Source organism: Thamnophis sirtalis, unplaced genomic scaffold, assembly GCF_051295495.1.
Source record: "Thamnophis sirtalis isolate CommonGarterSnake01/CBP01778 unplaced genomic scaffold, rThaSir2_p1.2 scaffold_8, whole genome shotgun sequence".
Lineage (NCBI taxonomy): Eukaryota > Metazoa > Chordata > Lepidosauria > Squamata > Natricidae > Thamnophis > Thamnophis sirtalis.
In genome coordinates, this window is record NW_028261388.1 from 56,354,737 (window position 1) to 56,373,983 (window position 19,247).

General features: G+C 41.0%; 1 protein-coding gene across 2 annotated transcripts in view; it reads left to right on the forward strand.

Moving 5' to 3' along the window:
* TRAPPC10 (trafficking protein particle complex subunit 10) overlaps window positions 1-19,247 on the forward strand; it is a 96,907-nt gene that overhangs the window by 74,174 nt on the left and 3,486 nt on the right. For both annotated transcript variants that reach the window (XM_087721729.1, XM_087721728.1), the window contains exons 13-20: window positions 3,584-3,696; window positions 4,488-5,002; window positions 5,842-5,983; window positions 13,033-13,191; window positions 14,343-14,572; window positions 15,053-15,153; window positions 15,640-15,766; window positions 17,474-17,644. In XM_087721729.1, the coding sequence (XP_087577855.1) occupies window positions 3,584-3,696; window positions 4,488-5,002; window positions 5,842-5,983; window positions 13,033-13,191; window positions 14,343-14,572; window positions 15,053-15,153; window positions 15,640-15,766; window positions 17,474-17,644 (1,558 nt within the window). The remainder of the gene's footprint in view (window positions 1-3,583; window positions 3,697-4,487; window positions 5,003-5,841; window positions 5,984-13,032; window positions 13,192-14,342; window positions 14,573-15,052; window positions 15,154-15,639; window positions 15,767-17,473; window positions 17,645-19,247) is intronic.

Here is a 19,247-nt window from a genome sequence, read left to right on the forward strand (position 1 = left end):
CGCCATTTCCAGTATCGGGCCCTGCCCTTCGGCCTGTCATTGGCCCCCAGGACTTTCACCAAACTCCTGGCAGTCATAGTGTCGTCCCTTCATTCAGTGCCCATTCGAGTGAATTGCTATTTAGACAACATCTTAGTCCTGTCCTCATCACGACACCAGGCCATCCAAGATCTTTGCTTCACAATGGACTCTCTCCAGCACCACAGATTCGTCCTGAATCTCCCCAAGAGCCACCTGCAGCCGACCACGTCACTGCTCCACCTGGGGACCATCATCAATTCAGAAACATGCACGGTTTCTCTGTCTCAGGACAGGCGACAGAGCATTCAACTTCTGGTGAGTCACGTACTAACTCAGAGACTCTTACCACTGGCAACACTATCTCAGCTACTCGGGAAAATGATTTCCTGTATAGACATTGTTCCCTGGGCCCGGTTCCATGCCCATCCGCTTCAATGGTTCCTGCTCCCTTTCCAGAGGGCTCATACCAGCCATTCACAAATCAAGGTTCGACTTCCCCCCAAGCCACTCAGTTCTCTCCGGTGGTGGACCTCCTCTAAACTTCTCAGGGGAGCCCATTCAAGGAGCCGGACCGCATCCAGGTCACTACAGATGCCAGCCTCTTCGGGTGGGGAGCCCATGCCCTGGACTGAGTTGCTCAGGGCCGCTGGTTGGATCACAAACTGAGAAACAGTATCAATTGGCTGGAGCTTCGGGCCATCTGCCTGGCCTTCCACGAATTTCGGGACATAGTAACAAACAATCACATACTGGTCCGGACTGACAATGTGGCCTCCAAGGCACACGTCAACCGCCAAGGGGGCACCCACTCCAGGTCCCTGATGATGGAGGTGGAGAAACTACACCACTGGGTGGAGGGCAGGCTGTTATCGATTTGGGCGGAGCATATCTCGGGCGTTTCCAACACACAGGCAGACTGGCTGAGCAGGGCCACCGTGGACCAGGCGGAGTGGCGACTCCACCCTGCCCTCTTCGAAGAGCTCTCTCGCCAGTTCGGCCTACCCAAGGTAGACCTCTTTGAGCAGCTTCACAACTCACAACTTCCCCGATTTTACACCAGGTACTAGACCCCCAGGGCGGAAGGCGTGGATGCTCTCCGCAGCCCGTGGCCAGCAGGCCTTCTTTACACGTTTCCGCCTCTCCTGATCTTTCCACTGGTCATCCAAAAGATCCTGGTGGAACAAGCGGAAGTCCTTCTGGTCACCCCAATGTGGTCCCGACACCCCTGGTATGCCGATCTAGTGCATCTGTCAATCTCTCGCCTGTGGAGGATTCCGGACGACCAGATCCAACTCACCCAGGGGGCTCTCATCCACCCAAACCCCCAGCTGTGACAGTTAGCTGTGTGGCACGTGAGCGGGCTATTCTAACTGGACTTCACTATTCCAGCAAGGTAATTGACACTATTCAGGTGGCCCATCATCCATCCACGACTCGTATTTACGAGGCCACTTGGCAGGCCTTCTGCAGGTGGTGCCGCCGTACCGGGGCTGACCCTGTCAAGGCTTCGGTACCTCAAGTGTTGGACTTTTTACAAACAGGACTTGACAGGAGCTTGGCACCTAACACTTTGTAGACAGGTCGCAGCCTTGTCCACGGTGATTGGCAGTGGTCAGGGCCGCCCATTGACTCAGCACGCACGGGTCAAATCTTTTCTGAAGGGTGCAGCTAACATCAGACCGGCACCGTTACCCTACTTGGGATTTGGCACTGGTACTCAGGGCTCTCACAGCCTCACCATTCGAGCCCATCCAATCGATCAGCCTCCGTTTGCTTACTCTTAAGACTGTGTTCTTGGTGGCCATTACATTGGCCAGGAAGGTGTCTGAGCTGGCGGCACTGTCTGTTCGTGCAGACCTATGCATCTTCCACCCCAACAGAGTGGTGCTCTGTGTGGACCCGGCCTTCCTTCCAAAGATCAACACCTTATTCCACAGGGCGCAGGAGCTCATCCTCCCGGATTTCTGCCCCCACCCTTCTCATCCGCAGGAACACCAGTGGCATCACCTAGATATACGCAGGACACTTTGACGCTATGTGAAGCGTACAGTGTCGTTCAGGAGGTCGGAAGCACTTTTTTTATCCTTTCAGCCTTCTTCCATGGGACAAAAGGTCTCTTCCCATACCATCGGCCGAAGGCTATAGGCATGCATCGCTCTTGCTTACGACAGCCAGTCCCAACCGATCCCCAGGCGCATCACTCCTCACTCTACCAGGAGCGTGGCTTCCACAGTGGCCTGGGCTACACAAGCTTCAGTGGAGGAGATTTGCAGGGCAGCTACCTGGTCGTTGCCATCACCATTTATTAGACATTACAAAGTTGACATGCATGCCTCGGCTGAGGCTTCCTTTGGGCGGTGAGTGTTGCAGAGGGTGCTTTCTTCTACGGAGGGCCCTGACCAGCCTAGCTCCCGCCCTGAACCGTAATTGTTTTGGCATGTCCCATGCTTGGATTCCCCAAGCAGCGCACAGGAGAACGACCGTTGACTTACCTGAACGGTCCTTCTATGTGCGCTGCGAGAGGAATCCAAACCCGCCCGCAGCTTCGGCTGGCCAGGGCTGCTTCACGATTCTGACTTGATGATTGACTTTACTCTGACTTGCTGACTTGACTTTTCTGGACGTGACTGTGATACCTTTCTTGGCCACGGCCATCAGTGACATTGCTATTTTAATGGCTGACTTCGTACAAAACTGATCCATCCAGTCAGAGGAGACGTGATCAACATTTGCATAACTCAGTCTCTAGACTTATGGACAAAGTTAACCCATGCTTAGATTCCCCTCGCAGGTAAGTCAATGGTTGTTCTCTTGCTCCCATTTAATTGCTTTAAATACATATTTTCACATGTTCATATTTGAATCAGTTTTAAATAAAGCATCAAGAATACTGGGCGATGTAGAAAAAAAAAATTTGCACTATTTCAGCATAACATCACTACTGAACTACTAAAATTATTGCATTATAATCTTTTTAGTATTTCTGCTGAATAGAAGATAAAAGAATTAACTGATTTTTTTTATCATGACTTGTATGTATTTTGCAGAGTATAAGACACACCAAGATTTTGAAGAGGTACATTAAAAGAAAAAGGGTTTGCACTCTGCAGAACTCCCAAACCCTCTGCACACCTTATTTTTTGTGAAAAACAGGGCATGCAGAGAGTTTGAGAGGCCTGCAAAATGCTCCTGGGGGCTTGGGGTGTGTGGAATAAGCAAAAAACGACCTGTGTTTCACGAAAATGGGGCTGTTTTTTCCCCCAAAACGGGCATGCATAGCCTTTAGGAGGGTTGTAGAGTGCTCCTGGGGGCTGGGGGGGACGACAAGCAAAAACCGGTCTGTTTTTGCCCTCCCCAGCTCCCAGGAGTACTTTGCAGGCCTCCCAAACCCTCTGCACATCCATTTTGGTGAAGGGGATGGTGTTTCAGGAAGCCAAAAATGCTGTATTCAGTGTATAAGATGCACACAGATTTTCACCCTCTTTTCGGGGGGAAAAGGTGCGTCTTATACTCTGAAAAATACAGTACGTTCTTCTTCCATCTTTCCTTATCTTTGTGCCAGCTATCTTCAGACAAGCAGTCTTTTAGCTGGTGATAATAACTTAACTGAAGAAGAGCAGAAGCATTTTTGCCAAGAAATACTAGATTTTGCCAAACAACCCTCAGAAACTGAAGGTAAGATTTGAGGGACTCTTATTGTCAAACTTCAAACAAACTACATTTAAAGCTATTAATTTCGTTTCCTGAATGTCAAGATGACATCTTAATTTTCTCAAGATTCTTACTTGTGCCTGCCTTTTATTTTGTTTGATTACAAGTAATTTCAGGGCAGTTTAGTTTTAAATTCTATGTAAATCCATCAATTATATCACATTTACAAAATGTGATAATTCAGTTTTAAATTTTATGTTTTTAGAGCAACAATTTTCTAGTCTTCAGAGTAGAAAAATACAGGTTGAAGTATGCAATATTTTTTGAAACCACAGAAGTCAGAAAAGTGAATGAATACATTTTCAAATAGGTTTAACTCAAAGCTTTATATCTCTCTTATTCTAGAACATACTAGAATAAAATGATAAATGGCAACATAATTTGCGCACAGCAAAAGAAAAAATATATAATTTGCAAAATATATTTACTTTTCTGAATATACATCCCCTTATTTTAATTTAGTTAACTTAAAGCTACTATCTATCTTGTATTTAATTCAGTAAAATGTAGGGTTTAAAATAATTTAAGGGTACTTAATGTTTTGCTCCAAACTGCAATTTTAATTAAAATTGTTTTGGGTTTGAGGATCAACGAGGTAATGTATATTTATTGAGTTAAATATATTTAAACAAGTAAACTAAGAAATTACTTTTCCCTTAAGGTTATTATAATTAGATAAATGGAAATGTTGTTTTCAGTAGAACTGATTCTGCCAACATAAGATACCATAAATCCCATTTATATTTTATTCCTAGGGCAGAAAGTTATGCTGTCCATGCATTCCTTCGCACAGTTGAAGAATCTACATTTTGATCCTCCTAATGCTGTGGTTCATGTGGGTGGAACCCTATCTATTGAACTGACGCTAGTAAATCTGATGCCGGTCTCAGTGAATGTGGATCACATTGCTATTAATGTCCATTTCAGCATTGAAAAAAATAGCTACCGGAAGACAGCTGAATGGCTTACGAAGCACAAGACTTCCAATGGTATTATCAACTTTCCAAATGAAATTGTAGGTGTCTCTCTTTCAAGAAGTGGCTTACAAGGGCTGGAGTTGTATGAAATGTATGAGAGAAGTCCCTCGGATAATTCTTTGAACACAACAGGGATCATCTGCAAAAATGTGCATATGCTGTTACGAAGGCAGGAGAGCAGCTCTTCACTGGAAATACCTATAGGGCTGACTCTGGAGGATGGGGCCCATGTATTAAAATGTAGCAATTTAATACTGGAACCAGGGATTAATAAAATAACTTTCAGAACCCAGGTATGTTTTATACTTTTGCCACACAGAAATGTGAACAAATGTAATGTTTTTGACTCACTTGTTTAATTGGGTTCTTTTTATCTCATTTTAGAACTTGCATAGAGAATAGATAATATTTTAGCTCATATTTATGCAGAAACATTGAAAGTTCCCAAGAGTTCAGAAGCTTTTACTTTTTATTTATCCATAAAAACATTGACAAATACAAGAAAAAAAATACAAACAAAAAGAGAGAGAAGAAAAAAACAAAAAGCAAAGCAAACCCAAAACTCAGTTTGAAATCAATAAAAATGAAACATAAAAACCATCCTATTCTTAAAACTGAAAATTATGATATTGAGGGGCCTGGTATGAAGCCCATCAAATAATAATTGGTCATAAGTGAAAATGTAATTGTCAGTAGCCAATTCAAACATGTATGTACATGAAATAGCACAATTCCTAATGCCATGAATTTATTTGTGTAAAGTAGAGCTAAACTATGGAGTGCAGTATGTGACTTGCTGGCCTATATATGCTTTTCCTATAACACAACACACTTAGTGGAACTCGGTATTCATAGGGTGGAATGGATGGAAGCAGCAACTAGATATTACTCCTCTTTAAATTAATGTGAGTTCAAATTATTTAATATAAAAAGCTGTGTTAAATCTTTTTGCTCTGTTCATAAAAATATAGAATATACCAGTGGTCATATGGATATCCCTTTGAGAATGAAAAATGCACTCTATTTTGTGTAATTATATGCTGACAGGATGTTATATTTCTTGCTTTGTACAAATGGCCTTCAGTTTAACATGAAGAGTTTTAATATATAAATACTTTAAATGTTCTCATAGGGCAAAGAACCTGGAACATATACACTCAGGCAGTTATGCATTTCAGTGGGCAAAATGCAATTTGCCCTACTTCATATTTATCCAATTGTGCAGTATGATATCTATTCTCAGGAGCCACAGCTAAAAGTGGAACCATGTACTGGTAGGTAAAAGAAGTTGTACTTTGTTATTATGTCTTATAGTTTTAAAATTATTTCTCAAACAAAAAAAGCTGTAAACTAACTTGTGAGGACTAAGTTCCTTGCAGCTTATCTTCCATTAATCGTTTTTTTAAAAATAATATATTTGGACCGAATGTAGTTTGATTGTTCCCAACTGATAACTTACATATATTTTAAGATGTTGCTGGTTATGTGTTTTGGGAATTTACACATTTAAACCTTGAAAATGGTTACTAATGATTATAATATGTATGGAGCTTCAGTGTTGAGGAAAAGTTTGTGAATTCTTTATTTCTCCTGTGCGCTGCTTGGAGAGTCCAAGCATGGATTAAATTCTGCCTATCTGTCCAGGACTGAATTGGAAATCTTTAGCCACGCCTCTGGCGCTGTATTAATCCAGTTTTTTCAATTCAGTCTAGCCCAGGAGACGTGTTTAAAAATTTTCCTACAGTCCTCAGTATATAGCTTGGACTCTCCATAGCTTTTCTAATGTTTTTTTCCTTTTATTTTTTTCCCATTTCCTTGAGAGCAGGCTTGGGTGAACTATTTTTTTCTCCTTTTACTTCACTTTGAAGCCGCAGTGTCTTGAGCTCGCTCAGGAGCTCGCAGTCGTCAGGGGTGGCTAGCAATCGACATGTGCGGGTTGGAGTGCCGACACCCACACAATCACGGTAGTCCTTGTTGGGAACGGAGAGAGCTCCGAGAACTCTGCAGCCTATGGCTGCACCTGGCGGGAGGTTCAGGTGGCTGGTGCTGAAGGTTTTCAGGCATTTCTTCTCATGGCGGCCATTTTGATTGACAGTTCTTCACGGTGGCCATTTCGGATTGTTCTTTTTGCCAAGTTTTTTACCTGTTGCTGACCCAACTAGCCTCCTTGCAGATTGCCGCAAGGAGTCTTCCTGTCCGGATCTCTGGTGGCTCTGCTCTTCTTGCCACCGGAGAGGCCATGCTTTCGCGACAGTGGAGTTTTTGCCCTCCATAGGTCATACTCCTTGATTTAGATCTCCATTTGCACTGGGAGCAATCTGCTTCACGCAAGAACCGTCTCCGAATGTCTGCTCATCATTTTTTCTCCTGCTGATTCCCATTGGCTCTGCTTTGAAGGCGCATATTCCTTCTTCCTCCATATTTGTAACCGTATGGTTAGTGGAGCAAGCCCTTCCTCGATTGAGTGCCTTGAACCAACACCAGCATAACAGACCAGGACCTTGCAGAGGCAGAGCAGCCAGGCCCATCCACCAGCAGGGCCTTTTCCAGACAAGCTGGCAGGCCAGCTACGGAGGCCCTCAGGGGGACCAAGCCCTATAACAAGCAGGGGAAGAAGCAGGCCAAGGGACAAGTCAGAGAGGCTCTCCGGTGCCAAAAGGCATTGGAGAAGCAATTTGTCAGGGCCCATTACTAGTCTGCAGCAGACATGCAGCAGCGAGCCAAACGCCCACGCAAGTTCACTCCAGGCCGTCCCTTTTCTCAGGAGGCACTTCAGGGGCAAGGGACCTCCTCTCCCCATTCCTTGCTGGACAGTGAGGACTCTGGTTGAGAAGAGGACGTCTTGCCTGAGCCAGAGTTATCAGAGGAAGGGGCAGTTCCAGATAAGCCCGCCTTTGCGGGTCTGTTTAAATATACTTCATTCAAGACTATCTTGAACAAGGTGAAGGCCTCCATCCACATGGGTACCTCTGCTCCTGAGATCCTTGGATCTCAGCGAGGGCCTCTTTGAAGAGCCAATCCAGGCTCAAGAAATCATATCTGTCCCTAAACTATTTCTTTTCTTTCTTTTTTTTAATCTAGCAAAATTATATTTATTTATTTTTTTAGCAGATATTTTTTATTATTTTTTCCCTTCTACAACACCTTACAGTTATTACATCAACATTGTTATGTCATCATACCTGTACATGTATATAATATTTTGCTTCGATATTTACACACCTTTATACACAGTTCTATATATATTTATATATAGTTTTTTGGCTTTATTAATTTTATTCCTGTTTTGCAGGCATTTTACCAATTGTTCCAAATTTCATAATATTCTGACTCTTCTTTATCTTTTAATTTCAGTGTTAATTTGTCCATCTCTGCACAATCCAAAGTTTTTTTAATCACTAATTCATCCGAGAGGGTATTATTTTGTTTCCATTTGTTTCTAAACTATTTCTTGATGTGGTACAAAGACAATAGGTGCAGCCAGGGACACTGGCCACACCTAGCGGCAGTGACAGGAGATTGTATGCGGTAGATTTGAGCTTGGAGAAGATACTGAAATTGCCCCCTGTAGATGCGCCGGTTGCAGCACTCACCTCCTCCTCAGTCCTTCCCCCTGACCTTCTAGAGGGGCTGAAGGTGGAGGACAAGAGGACAGAGAAAACCTGCCACAAAACCCATCAGGCAGCTCCTTTGGCTTAGACAACTCCTGTCTAAACTTCCAGCCGGGGAGAGCAGATTGAGGCAGGATGTGAATAAGATCATAGTGGCGGCCGTGTACACAGTAGACATCACTCTTAATGCCGCAAAATGTGCATCTAGCGCCTTAGCTTCCAGCATTACCACGTGACGCCTCTTGCGGCTTTGTCATTGGAACACTGACATGAGGTCTAAGTGGAAATTGGCCTCGGTTCCTTCAAGGGAGGCAAACCTTTTGGGGAGGCCCTGGATCCAGTCCTTCTCAAAAATAAGGATAAGAGGAAGGTCATGCCCTCAGAGACCAAGAGGACTGAATGTAGAGCACCCAATTACTTCAGGAAGCAGTTCTTTTGTGCTCCAGAATCAAACCTGAGATCAGCCTCCTACCAGCGCCCCTATGCTCAGGCAACTGACCGGTCCCAGGACCATCAGTCATTTTGTGATAGGGGTTGACAACATCCCTTTCGCGGGGGGTCCGGCTCCAGGCCCTTCCATCGCTATAAGTGACCACCACCTGATGGCTCCCATCGGAGGGCATCTGCAGCTGTTCCACGCCCAATGGGAGCGGATCACGTCAGACCAGTGGGTTCTGCAAACAATCCATATATGTCTGACCCTGGAGTTCATCTCCTCTCCCCCACACCATTTCATTCATAGCCCCACCCCCTCCTGCCCAATCAAGAAGGCCTTTATGTAGCAGGAGATCCTTCACCTATGGGAGATCAGAGCCATGGAACCAGTACCAGAGGGACAGGAAGGATCAGGATTTTATTCCATCCTCTTCCTGGTCCCAAAAAGGCTTGGGGTGGTGGTGGTGGAGAGCAATATTAGATTTTAAAAAGCTCAGTTATCATTTTGCATACAAACACTTCAAGATGCAGTCCCTCCAGTTAATTTTGGGCTGCATCAGGCCAGGAGATCTGCTAATATCCATAGATCTCAAAGAAGCATATCTCCACATCCCAAGCCGCAAGACTCACTGAGGTTCCTGAGATTGTTTTACGCAGGCCGCCATTACCAATACAGGGCCCTGCCATTCTGCTTGTCATCAGCCCCAGGATCTTCACCAAGATCTTGGCAGCGGTAGCAGCTTTCCCCAGATCACGTCCAGTGCAGTTCCAATGCTACCTGGACTACATACTCATACAGTCGTCATCCCATCTGCAAGCGGCTCAAGATCTCCAAGTCACGATGAGAACCCTTCAAGACCATGGGTTCTCCAGAAATCTGGAGAAAAGTCACCTTACTCCCACCACCAGATTGTTACATCTTGGAGCTGTAATCAACACCGTAGACTGCCAAGTTTTCCTATTTCCAGAGCGGATCACCAGCATTAGGACCCTGGTGCACCAAGTTCGCGAATCACGGCAAGTTCCCATTACACTGCTGTCTCAACTCCTCAGCAAAATGATATCCTGCCTTTCCATTGTACCGTGGTCCAGACTACACTCACATCAGCCACAGTGTACCTTTTGCCTCATCAGAAAGCCAATGCAAGCAACTCGTCAGTCCTGATCCCAGTTCCCCAGAAGATTCGGCAGTCTCTTCGATGGTGACAATCTCCCGCTCTGTCGAAGGGCAGTCTCCTCAGAGAACCAGATCACCTGACCATCACAACAGACACCAGCCTATTTGGCTGGGGCACCCACCTGCACAACTAAATAGCGCAGGGTAGATGATCCGCCGCCAACCTAAAGTACAGCATCAACTGGCTGGAGTTGAAAGCAGCAAGACTTGGCCTCCTCCACTTCCAGACAGACATACAGGGCCACCACGTGATGGTTCTCACGGACAATGTAGCGATGAAGATGCATATCAACCGCCAAGGGGGCACCCGACCAGGTCCCTGATGGTGGAATCAGAGTCTCTGGAAAGGTGGGTGGAAAGGCACCTGTGTTCTCTTTCAGCTGAGCATATCTCCAGGGTGAACAACGTTCAAGCGGACTGGCTGAGCAGTGCCACCATCGATCACTCGGAGTGGTGCCTTCACCCGAACTTCTTTTACCAACTGTCACAGAGGCTCGGCTGACCGCTAGTCAATCTATTTGCCACCCCAGGCAACACATACCTTCCCAGGTTCTTCTCCAGATTCCACTCCCCTCGAATGGAAGGGGTCAACACCCTCTATTGTTGTTGGCTGCCTGGTCTCCTGTATGCATTCCCGCCGTTGACTCTCATTCCCAGAGTAATTCAGAAGCTCCTGATGGAGAATGCGGACATTGTCCTGGTGGCTCCCTTCTGGCCCAGACGAGCCTCGTTCGCCAATCTTGTCAGCCTATCCATCGTCCTGCCCTGGTGAATTCCCCAGAACGAGGTCTCTCTCAGCTAGGGGGCCTTCTCCATCCAGAGCCACAGTGGCTCCAATTGGCCATCTGGCACTTGAGAGGGACCTTCAAAAGAGGGACAGGCTCTCCATCGAAGTCATCCAGACCATACAGGCTTCCAGGCGGGCTTCCACAGCCAGGATCTACAATTCCACCTGGGTAGCCTTCTCCAAGTGGTGCACCAAGAACCAGATTGTGTCAGTTTTCACTTCTATTCTACAGATCTTGGACTATTTTCTGGAAGGCTTGGATCAGGGATTGGTACCCAACATGCTCCGGTGCCAGGTGGCAGCGTTATCCACAATCCTGGCTCCCAATGAACATTTATCGCTTGGACGTCATCCCAGAGCCTGAAGTTTCCTTAGGGGTACCGCCAACCTGAGGCCCCCAGTCATCCATAGATACCCAACCTGGAAAGCAGAGAAAGGAGGTTGAGAACAACCAGTTAGGTTGTTGTAAAATAAGATGGAGGCACGGGGTGGCAAGAAAGTGATCCAAACTGTACTTTTATATATGTGTGTGTGTGTGTATGTATGTATGTAAAAATGAGTATAGAGATTAATGATGAATAGATAAATGTTAAATAGCAGTTATAAGAATGTATATCTATGAATGAATTTGAAAGGGAAAAAATAAAAAACTTTTTGCAGGAAAAAAAAAACATACCCAACCTGGGAATTGGAGGTTGTTCTGACAGCGCCGTCAACTATCCCTTTGAACCTTTGCAATCATCCGGCATGAACCACTATTGTACCGCTTGACGGGTCCATGCCATCAAAAACTGGATTAATACAGCACCAGAGGCATGGCTGAAGATTTCCAATTCAGTCCTGGACAGATATGCAGTTTAAATCTCAGATCTTATTAGAAGTCACAATACTGCATTATTGCAGATAGTTCTAAAGAGTTTACAAACTTTTCCTTACTGTAGTATGTAATTATTGCTTTAAAGTCAAAAGTAAATATCATAGCTCGATGAGTCCAAGGGAACTGTCAAATGAATCTCATTGCCCATGTAATGGCACTAAATATTTTTTTAAAATATGTATCTGTTGCAATATATGAAAATATCATCAAAATATGGAACATAATAAAATGAGTTCCTGGCACTGCCTTCATTCCCTGTGTTTATTGTGAAGGTTAAAGCTGTTTCTAATGGATGAAAATACTCCGCTTCTTGTTCATCTAAAATGAGATGTTCTTCAAATAAACACTACTTATAAAGCGGTTTGCTTGAGATCCTTCATAGATAATTAAATGAAGGTGAAATACTCATGTGGTAGATTATGTGATAGAAAACAGGATATTCAAGAGCAGCATTTTATTTTTTTATGAATGCTGAACTAATACCCATATATGTAATAATGTTGATATTCCTGGGGATATTCATAACATGGAAAATGATTTGGTATTGCTGGAAAATGGGTCAAAAATGTGAAAACTGCAGATTATTGTTTCTAAATGTATGATCATGCATTTGGAAGAATCCTCTGGCAGGGTACAGTATTGGGGGTACAATGATAGAACAACAGAATAAAAGAATTTAAGTGCGCTCATAGCAGGTGACTGCAAAATGAGCACAAATTGTAACCAGACAATTGTGAAGAAAAACAAAAATCTTAGGATGCTTCATCAGAGAGATCACTAGCAAGAAAAAGGAGGTTATAATCCTGCTGCATAGAGTATTAGTCAGAGGCCATTTGGAATACTGTGGCCGGTTCTAGATACCTAGAAACTTTAAAGAGCAAACTCAATGGACCATTAGTTTTTTTTTCTGCCATCAGTTTTCTGTTTCTACAAAGAAATTCTGATTTGATTCACTGAAACCTTTTGGTAAATAATATTTATTACCTTTCTGGTGGTGCTAATATAACAGAATTAATGGTACTTTCTTTATGAATGTTCTGTTTGTTCCTTTTGTGAGTCTCTGTTTTAGCTAAGCTGTTAATTCAGCAGTAATTGGACACATTTTTGGAGTTTTTGATGTACACTGTCAAACTTCCCCAAGGAGAAGATAGATAGATAGATAGATAGATAGATAGAGAGAGAGAGAGAGAGAGAGAGAGAGAGAGAGAGAGAGAGAGAGAGAGAGAGAGATGGATGGACGGAAGATGATAGGTCTTTCTGAGCTCTTACAGGCACAGTATTATGTCTTTAAATGTTTATATGTGATAAAAATTAGGGTTAGGCGATTAGACACACTAAAACAGATCTTGTGCAATTGATTCAGTAATATCCAAATTATGTTATGCAAGCAATGATTCCTTTGCTACACCCCTTATTATCAATTCATTATTCTCCAGATAGCCTTTTGGCTGGCATTCCTCAGAAGGTAAAATTTACAGTGACTACTGGCCACTATACTATAAAGAGTGGAGATGCACTACAACTAAGTAATGCTGATGCCATGCCTGTCTTGTACCATCCTGAAAGCAAAGCTGTGATTTATTCAAACACCCAAGGTATTTAGTTTTATTGTTACACTCAAGGTATTCAATTTTGTTGCATTTTAATCCTATGATAAAAGTGATTCCACATTATAAATATTCAATGAAATTGTAGATGTGAACACATGATATCACATAACATAATTATGATTTGGCACTCCGTGAGTAAGATAGATAGTTTTCAAATTTGACACATAAATTTATAAAAATAAATAGAATCAAATCTATTTCTGAAGTTTTACTTCTCCTTTCTCCCTCGCTGTTTAAAACACAGGGAAATAGCATTAAAAGCAACATTAAGACTAGAACTCATCCACACATCTGTTGCTGTTGCCAATTGATGAGGATGTGTTTTCACAATGAATTCTCCATCTTAGTGCCAACATATCTCTGAAGTAGATTTCCTGATTTAGCAGGCAACTAGAGATTTTCATAGGAAAACAAAACAAGCCTCCTCAGTTTAACTTGAAAGTCAACTTCTGCAAGGCATAAGAACATGCATAGAATGCACAACCATAAAACATTTAAGAAATAATTTTGTATTAATATAATTTTGGGTACATACACATGCATATAAACATTATGCATGTATGTATCTAAAAATATATTAATACAAAATATATTAATACAAAACTAATTTATACCAAATATAACAATAATTTATATCAAATCATAGCAACCAAGCAACTGTTATTAAAAAGTTTGGATTATGTACCTTCAAAATAATACAACACACATGCAGCCTATCCTACATAGGTAACCTTAATTTTCTCATAACAATAATTTAGAAAAACTTTGCTCAGCTATTTTTCTGACTAACAAGGAATTTAAATCCTATTTTATTTTGAGTACTTAACTCCCACTTCAGCCCATCCAATCTAAAGCAATAGAATTTGCGGCATGGCTGAGCACTAATGTGGTGCTGGCTAGGTTGGAAAACACTTATCTCCTTCTGTCTCCTTTCCCCCTGGAAACAGTTGCAATGCTCAGAATAAATAAAAGAATAAATAAAATAAAATTGTGAAACACATGCTTTACTTCATGCTTGGAACATTCAAAACATTACTTGGAGGTCAAAACAGGGTTTGCTTATATGTTACAAGCTGAATAATTTGTTAATTCTGATATAAATTATAGTCCCTAATTTATATTTCATACAATTGTAGAAAAGGTATCAGAAGCATCATTAGCTGTTCAGTCATCTGAAAAAATCACAAGTATCAGTTTACCAATGATTCCTGCATATCATGTGATTACCTTTGAACTTGAAGTTTTATATTCGCCATCAGTCCCAATATGTATGATGGAAAATGAGAATCTATCAAGTAAAGAGTGTAGGAAAAAAGGCAAAGAGAAAGAAATGTCTTACAATAGCATGACTACAATTGATCAAAAGGTAAGAAATTATGAATAAAGGTTAATATTTAAATTAACTAAAAAATTCAGATGTCAATATTGTATTTCAAACTGGCAAATACATCTATATTAACAGTCTGCTGTACTGCTTTTTTTGATCCTGGAAATCTTTTGCTCATCTTACAATGTTTCTGTATTGTTTTGCATTATTTTTGTTAACTATATAAACATCAATTCCTGAGAGAGTTTCAATACATTTTTAAGCTTGATATTCCAACTAGCTTGCTTTAAACAGTTGTTTTGTGCATTTGATGAAGAGATGAAAGAATTGCAAGACAATAAATCTGTAATAAATAAATCCAAGGGTATGAATTGGATTGGATGTGCTATGCCATGCTATACTACGCTGTGCTCTTCACTTATTCTTCCATGCTCAAAATTGAAAAATGTAACAACTATTTTTATTTAAATAGAAATTTTAAGCAATATATCAGATGATTTTATTATATATTTCATATAGGTAACCATTGATTGTCCATGGTCAATTTACTCCACTATTATTTCACTTACCTTCAGTGTACCTTTTAAAGCCAAACATTCGTTATTATCAGCAGGCATAAGGTAACTTATTCAAAATTCTCGTTTTCTATTTCATCATAAAAGCTTTTCTTATCAAAACTATGATTTAAGTAGTTTGAATGAGCAGGAAGGTTTGAAAATACGTTTTAATCCCAAGGCTACATTTGAGTCCTTTTATGTTTTAAGCTGCAACCCCAAACCTACAACTTTCCTTAGGAGAAAGCTGTGTTGAATTCCGTTTGACTCTTCTAAGTAGATATGAATAGAATTGTACTGTCAATTGTGTGGTGGGATTTTTTTACCATTCAAATGAGACCTTTGCTTAAAACATCATTTAAATTTAGGTTTAGGGTACAATCTAATGTAAATTAGCATGTTTTTCTCATTTTTTTAAACTATTGTTTTCATTTGGTTAATTCTGCTGCAAGGATATACATGCATGCATGCACACAAAGTTAAATTGTATATAGCAGTAACTCTTTATAATAGTTTCTTATTTTTAATTTAGTTTATTTTTTCTTATTTTAGGAAATATATACAAATATGTGTGCAGAACATGTCAGAAATCTGTTTTCAATTCTATGACAATAATCTCAAATGTTCTGACATTTACATAGATTTAAGTCTTCAACCTCTAAATCCTAAAGCTGAACAGGTAATTATTTTACATGTATTTTTTGTAATAACAAAAAAACATAGATTTGCACTACAACTCAATTTCACTAATTTTGTTATGCATCTTAAAAGTTATCAATATCTTTATATGTGTGGCTTCAAAAAATTAAGTATTTATTTTCAAAATGATTATGAAAGCTATGATTTTATCGTAATGTCTGAAAAGTATTTGGGCAGAACAAATGGAACCTCAAGAGTCTCTTGTCTCATCTAAAGCATCTTTATGGGGAGATTAGTTTCAAATTGAACTGCTGTTTTTTCAATAATTTTACTGTAAATGCTATTGCAATTATTCGAGAGGCAGCTGAAAAGCAGCAATAGAGAAGGTTTTGAGAAAGTATTATGGACAGGTTCTTTTATTTGACTGGTAATTGTTGAAAATCTGTTTCTCATAATTTGAATTGCAGTTCTCTGTTAGAATACATTTATTTTCAGTCCATTGAACTTCTTAAACATGTAAGACAAAATGAAATTAAAAGGCTAATGCTAATTGCATTTTTTCAACAAATAAAGAACAAAATTGTCTGCCCTAGAGACACTGAAAGATTGGCATACATAATTTATACTAAAAAATTTCTAAACATTTGCATTAATTCCTAATTACTAGCAAAGTTTTGCCTAAGAGCTTGCAAAAAAGAATAGATCCATACATAGAAATAGAAATGGCCAGCCAACTTCAGAAAAAGTAAAGAAACATGAGTTTAGATAGCTAATAATAGAAAGAGATTGAAAGTTTAAGAAGGTAGTTTGCTTTTGCTTCATTAGCTGCAGCAAGACTATTGTGTAGATTGTGTTAGAATATAGAATATATCAATAGTTAAGGAGCATGCAAATCATTTGAATATATTTCTGCAGAATATTTATGATAAAAAGGAAGTTATTGTAGTAATTGGGAAGAGTTTGTGCCTGTTGGTTCTGAGAAAGTGGATAGGGTACTTAAGCGATGACTATGGCCACCTGTGCGCTAGATCTATGTTTCGTTTGGTTAAGGCCTTCCATGAAATTTGTAATTGGATTCAGTTGATGGTGTTTTCATACCATCTCTCTAACTCTTAGAGAGGCAGTGCCCCATCTTCTTAAGAAGCCATTGCTGGATTGCAGTAGTGTTGGGCAGTAGGGAAGGTTGTTGAGAAAGTGCTCTGGAGGAAGCAGATTATCTGCTTTCAGTTGGACTTCAGACATGGATATAGTACTGAGATGGTGTTGATTTTGTTGATGATGGTTGGCTGGACAAGAGAGGTAATGCAATCAGTCCAAACCTCCTTGACCTTTCAGTGGCTTTCCATACCATCAATCATGACATCCTTTTGGACTAGTTTGGCAGGGGAGAGGGTTAGGAAGTGGGAGCAGCACAGTATTGTAATGGTTTGGTTTCCGCTTCTTGGGTCAGCTTCAATTAGTGCTGTTGAGAGGGAGAAGTCTTGTCCTAGACAAGCGGTCTCTCAGTGTTCTAATCTTTCCCCGCTCTTATTTAACATCTATATGAAACTACCAGGTGAGGTAATCTACTGTCAGAATACATCTCTTCACTAACTGACCAACATTAACTGTTTCTAAGGTAAGCCATTGGTTCTGAAAATATATATATGAACTCATAATTGCTTTATTTATTTAGAAAACATTTCAGTTTTACCCATTACTATCCAACACAATTCTAATGTAATATTAATTAAAAATTCTTTCTTAGCACATCTACAGTAAGCAAGCAATATTTTTTGTCTGGGAACTGAAGTGGACAAAAGAGCTTCCCCCATCATTGCAGTGCATATTTTCAATGAACTTTTGTTCTGCATTATCGGAGGATCACTCCTTTTCTATGATGCCATACACTTATGAATTCCAGCTGGAAAACTTTTTTGTAAGTTGTTAATATCTTGTTATAAGAGAACTAGGATGCAATAAGTAATGACAAATTACATTAAAATTGAGGTAGGAGATGCTATTTTTCCACTGCAATACTTGACATGTATTGGTTTATATTTTATATTTGCTCTATTTCTGTCTTTGTATGGCAAGCAGCTTTTTTAAACTGCAGGATCAAGAAGGATATATATTTACCGTATTTTTCAGAGTATAAGATGCACCTCTTTTCCTCTAAAAAGAGTCTGAAGATCTGGGTGCATCTTATACAACAAATACAACATGTTTTGCCTCCTGAAGCCCCGCCGTCTTCACCAAAATGGCCGTGCATACCCTTATGGAGGCTTTCAGAGATTTCCTAGGGGCTGGGGGAGGGCAGAAATGAGCAAGAAACAGGCCATTTTTGCCCCCCTCCAGCCCCCAGCAGCACTCTATAAGCCTCCAGAAGGCTATGCATGCAATTTTTTTGACAAAAAACGGCCCATTTTTGTGAAAAGTGGGCCGTTTCCCCCCCCCAGCAGCACTCTATAAGTCTCCATAAGGCTATGCATGCAATTTTTTTGACAAAAAAATCCCATTTCGCAAAAATTGGCCGTTTTTTGCTCGTTTTTGACCCTCCTCCCCCAACAGCACTCTGCAAGCCCCCCCCCCCCCCCGCTATTCATGCCTTTTTTGGAAAAAAAAGTCCTTTTTCGCGAAAAACGGGGCATTTGGGGGAGGTTTGCAGAGTGGAAAAACTCCCCCCCCCTTCCAGAAAGCTGTTTAGTTAGCGTGGTTGATGAGAATTACGTTGGTCAAGTGCTAGGCCAGCAGAAACAAAGTTTTAGGTGCTACAGGTTGTCAGCAATTTCCTTCTTCAGCACATGGATAAATACACCTGGAAACATCTACCTACCTACCTACCTTCTCTCTCCCTCCCTACCTACTGTATTCATCTCTCTCTCTTCCCTCCCCCCCAATCTACCTATATACCTACCTACCTACTCTCTCTCTCCCCCTACCTATCTTCTGTATCTCTCTTTCTCTCTCTCTCTATTCCTCTACCTACCTACCTATCTACACACACTCTCTCTCTTCTCCTACCTACCGTATTTCTCTTTCTCCCCCCCACCTATCTACTGTATTTCTCTTTCTCTATTTGTCTCTCTATTCCTCTACCTACCAAGCTACCTACTTTCTCTCTCTTTCCCTACCTGCTTATCTACTATATTTCTCTCTCTCCCTTTATCTACCTACCTAACTACTCTCTCTCTCTCCCTACCTACCTATTGTATTTCTCTCTCTTTCTATCCCTCTATCTACCTACCTACTTTAAAAAAAAATGCCTCTTCAAAACCTGGGTTTTATACTCTGGTGCGTCTTATACTCCAAAAAATACGGTAATCTAGTACAGTATCACTATTGAACTTTCTGCTGATGTTGCAAACTTGTACAAGTTTGCAATAAAGCATTTTCTATAAGCCTTGTTCAACGTATCATCTGTACTAGTGCAAACACCATTAAGGTTTTGCATTTGGGGTACCAAAGATGAATTACAATGAGTGACTAGCAAAATGTTTGATGTTATTGCAACAGTAATTTTTATAAATGTCAGTTTTAAA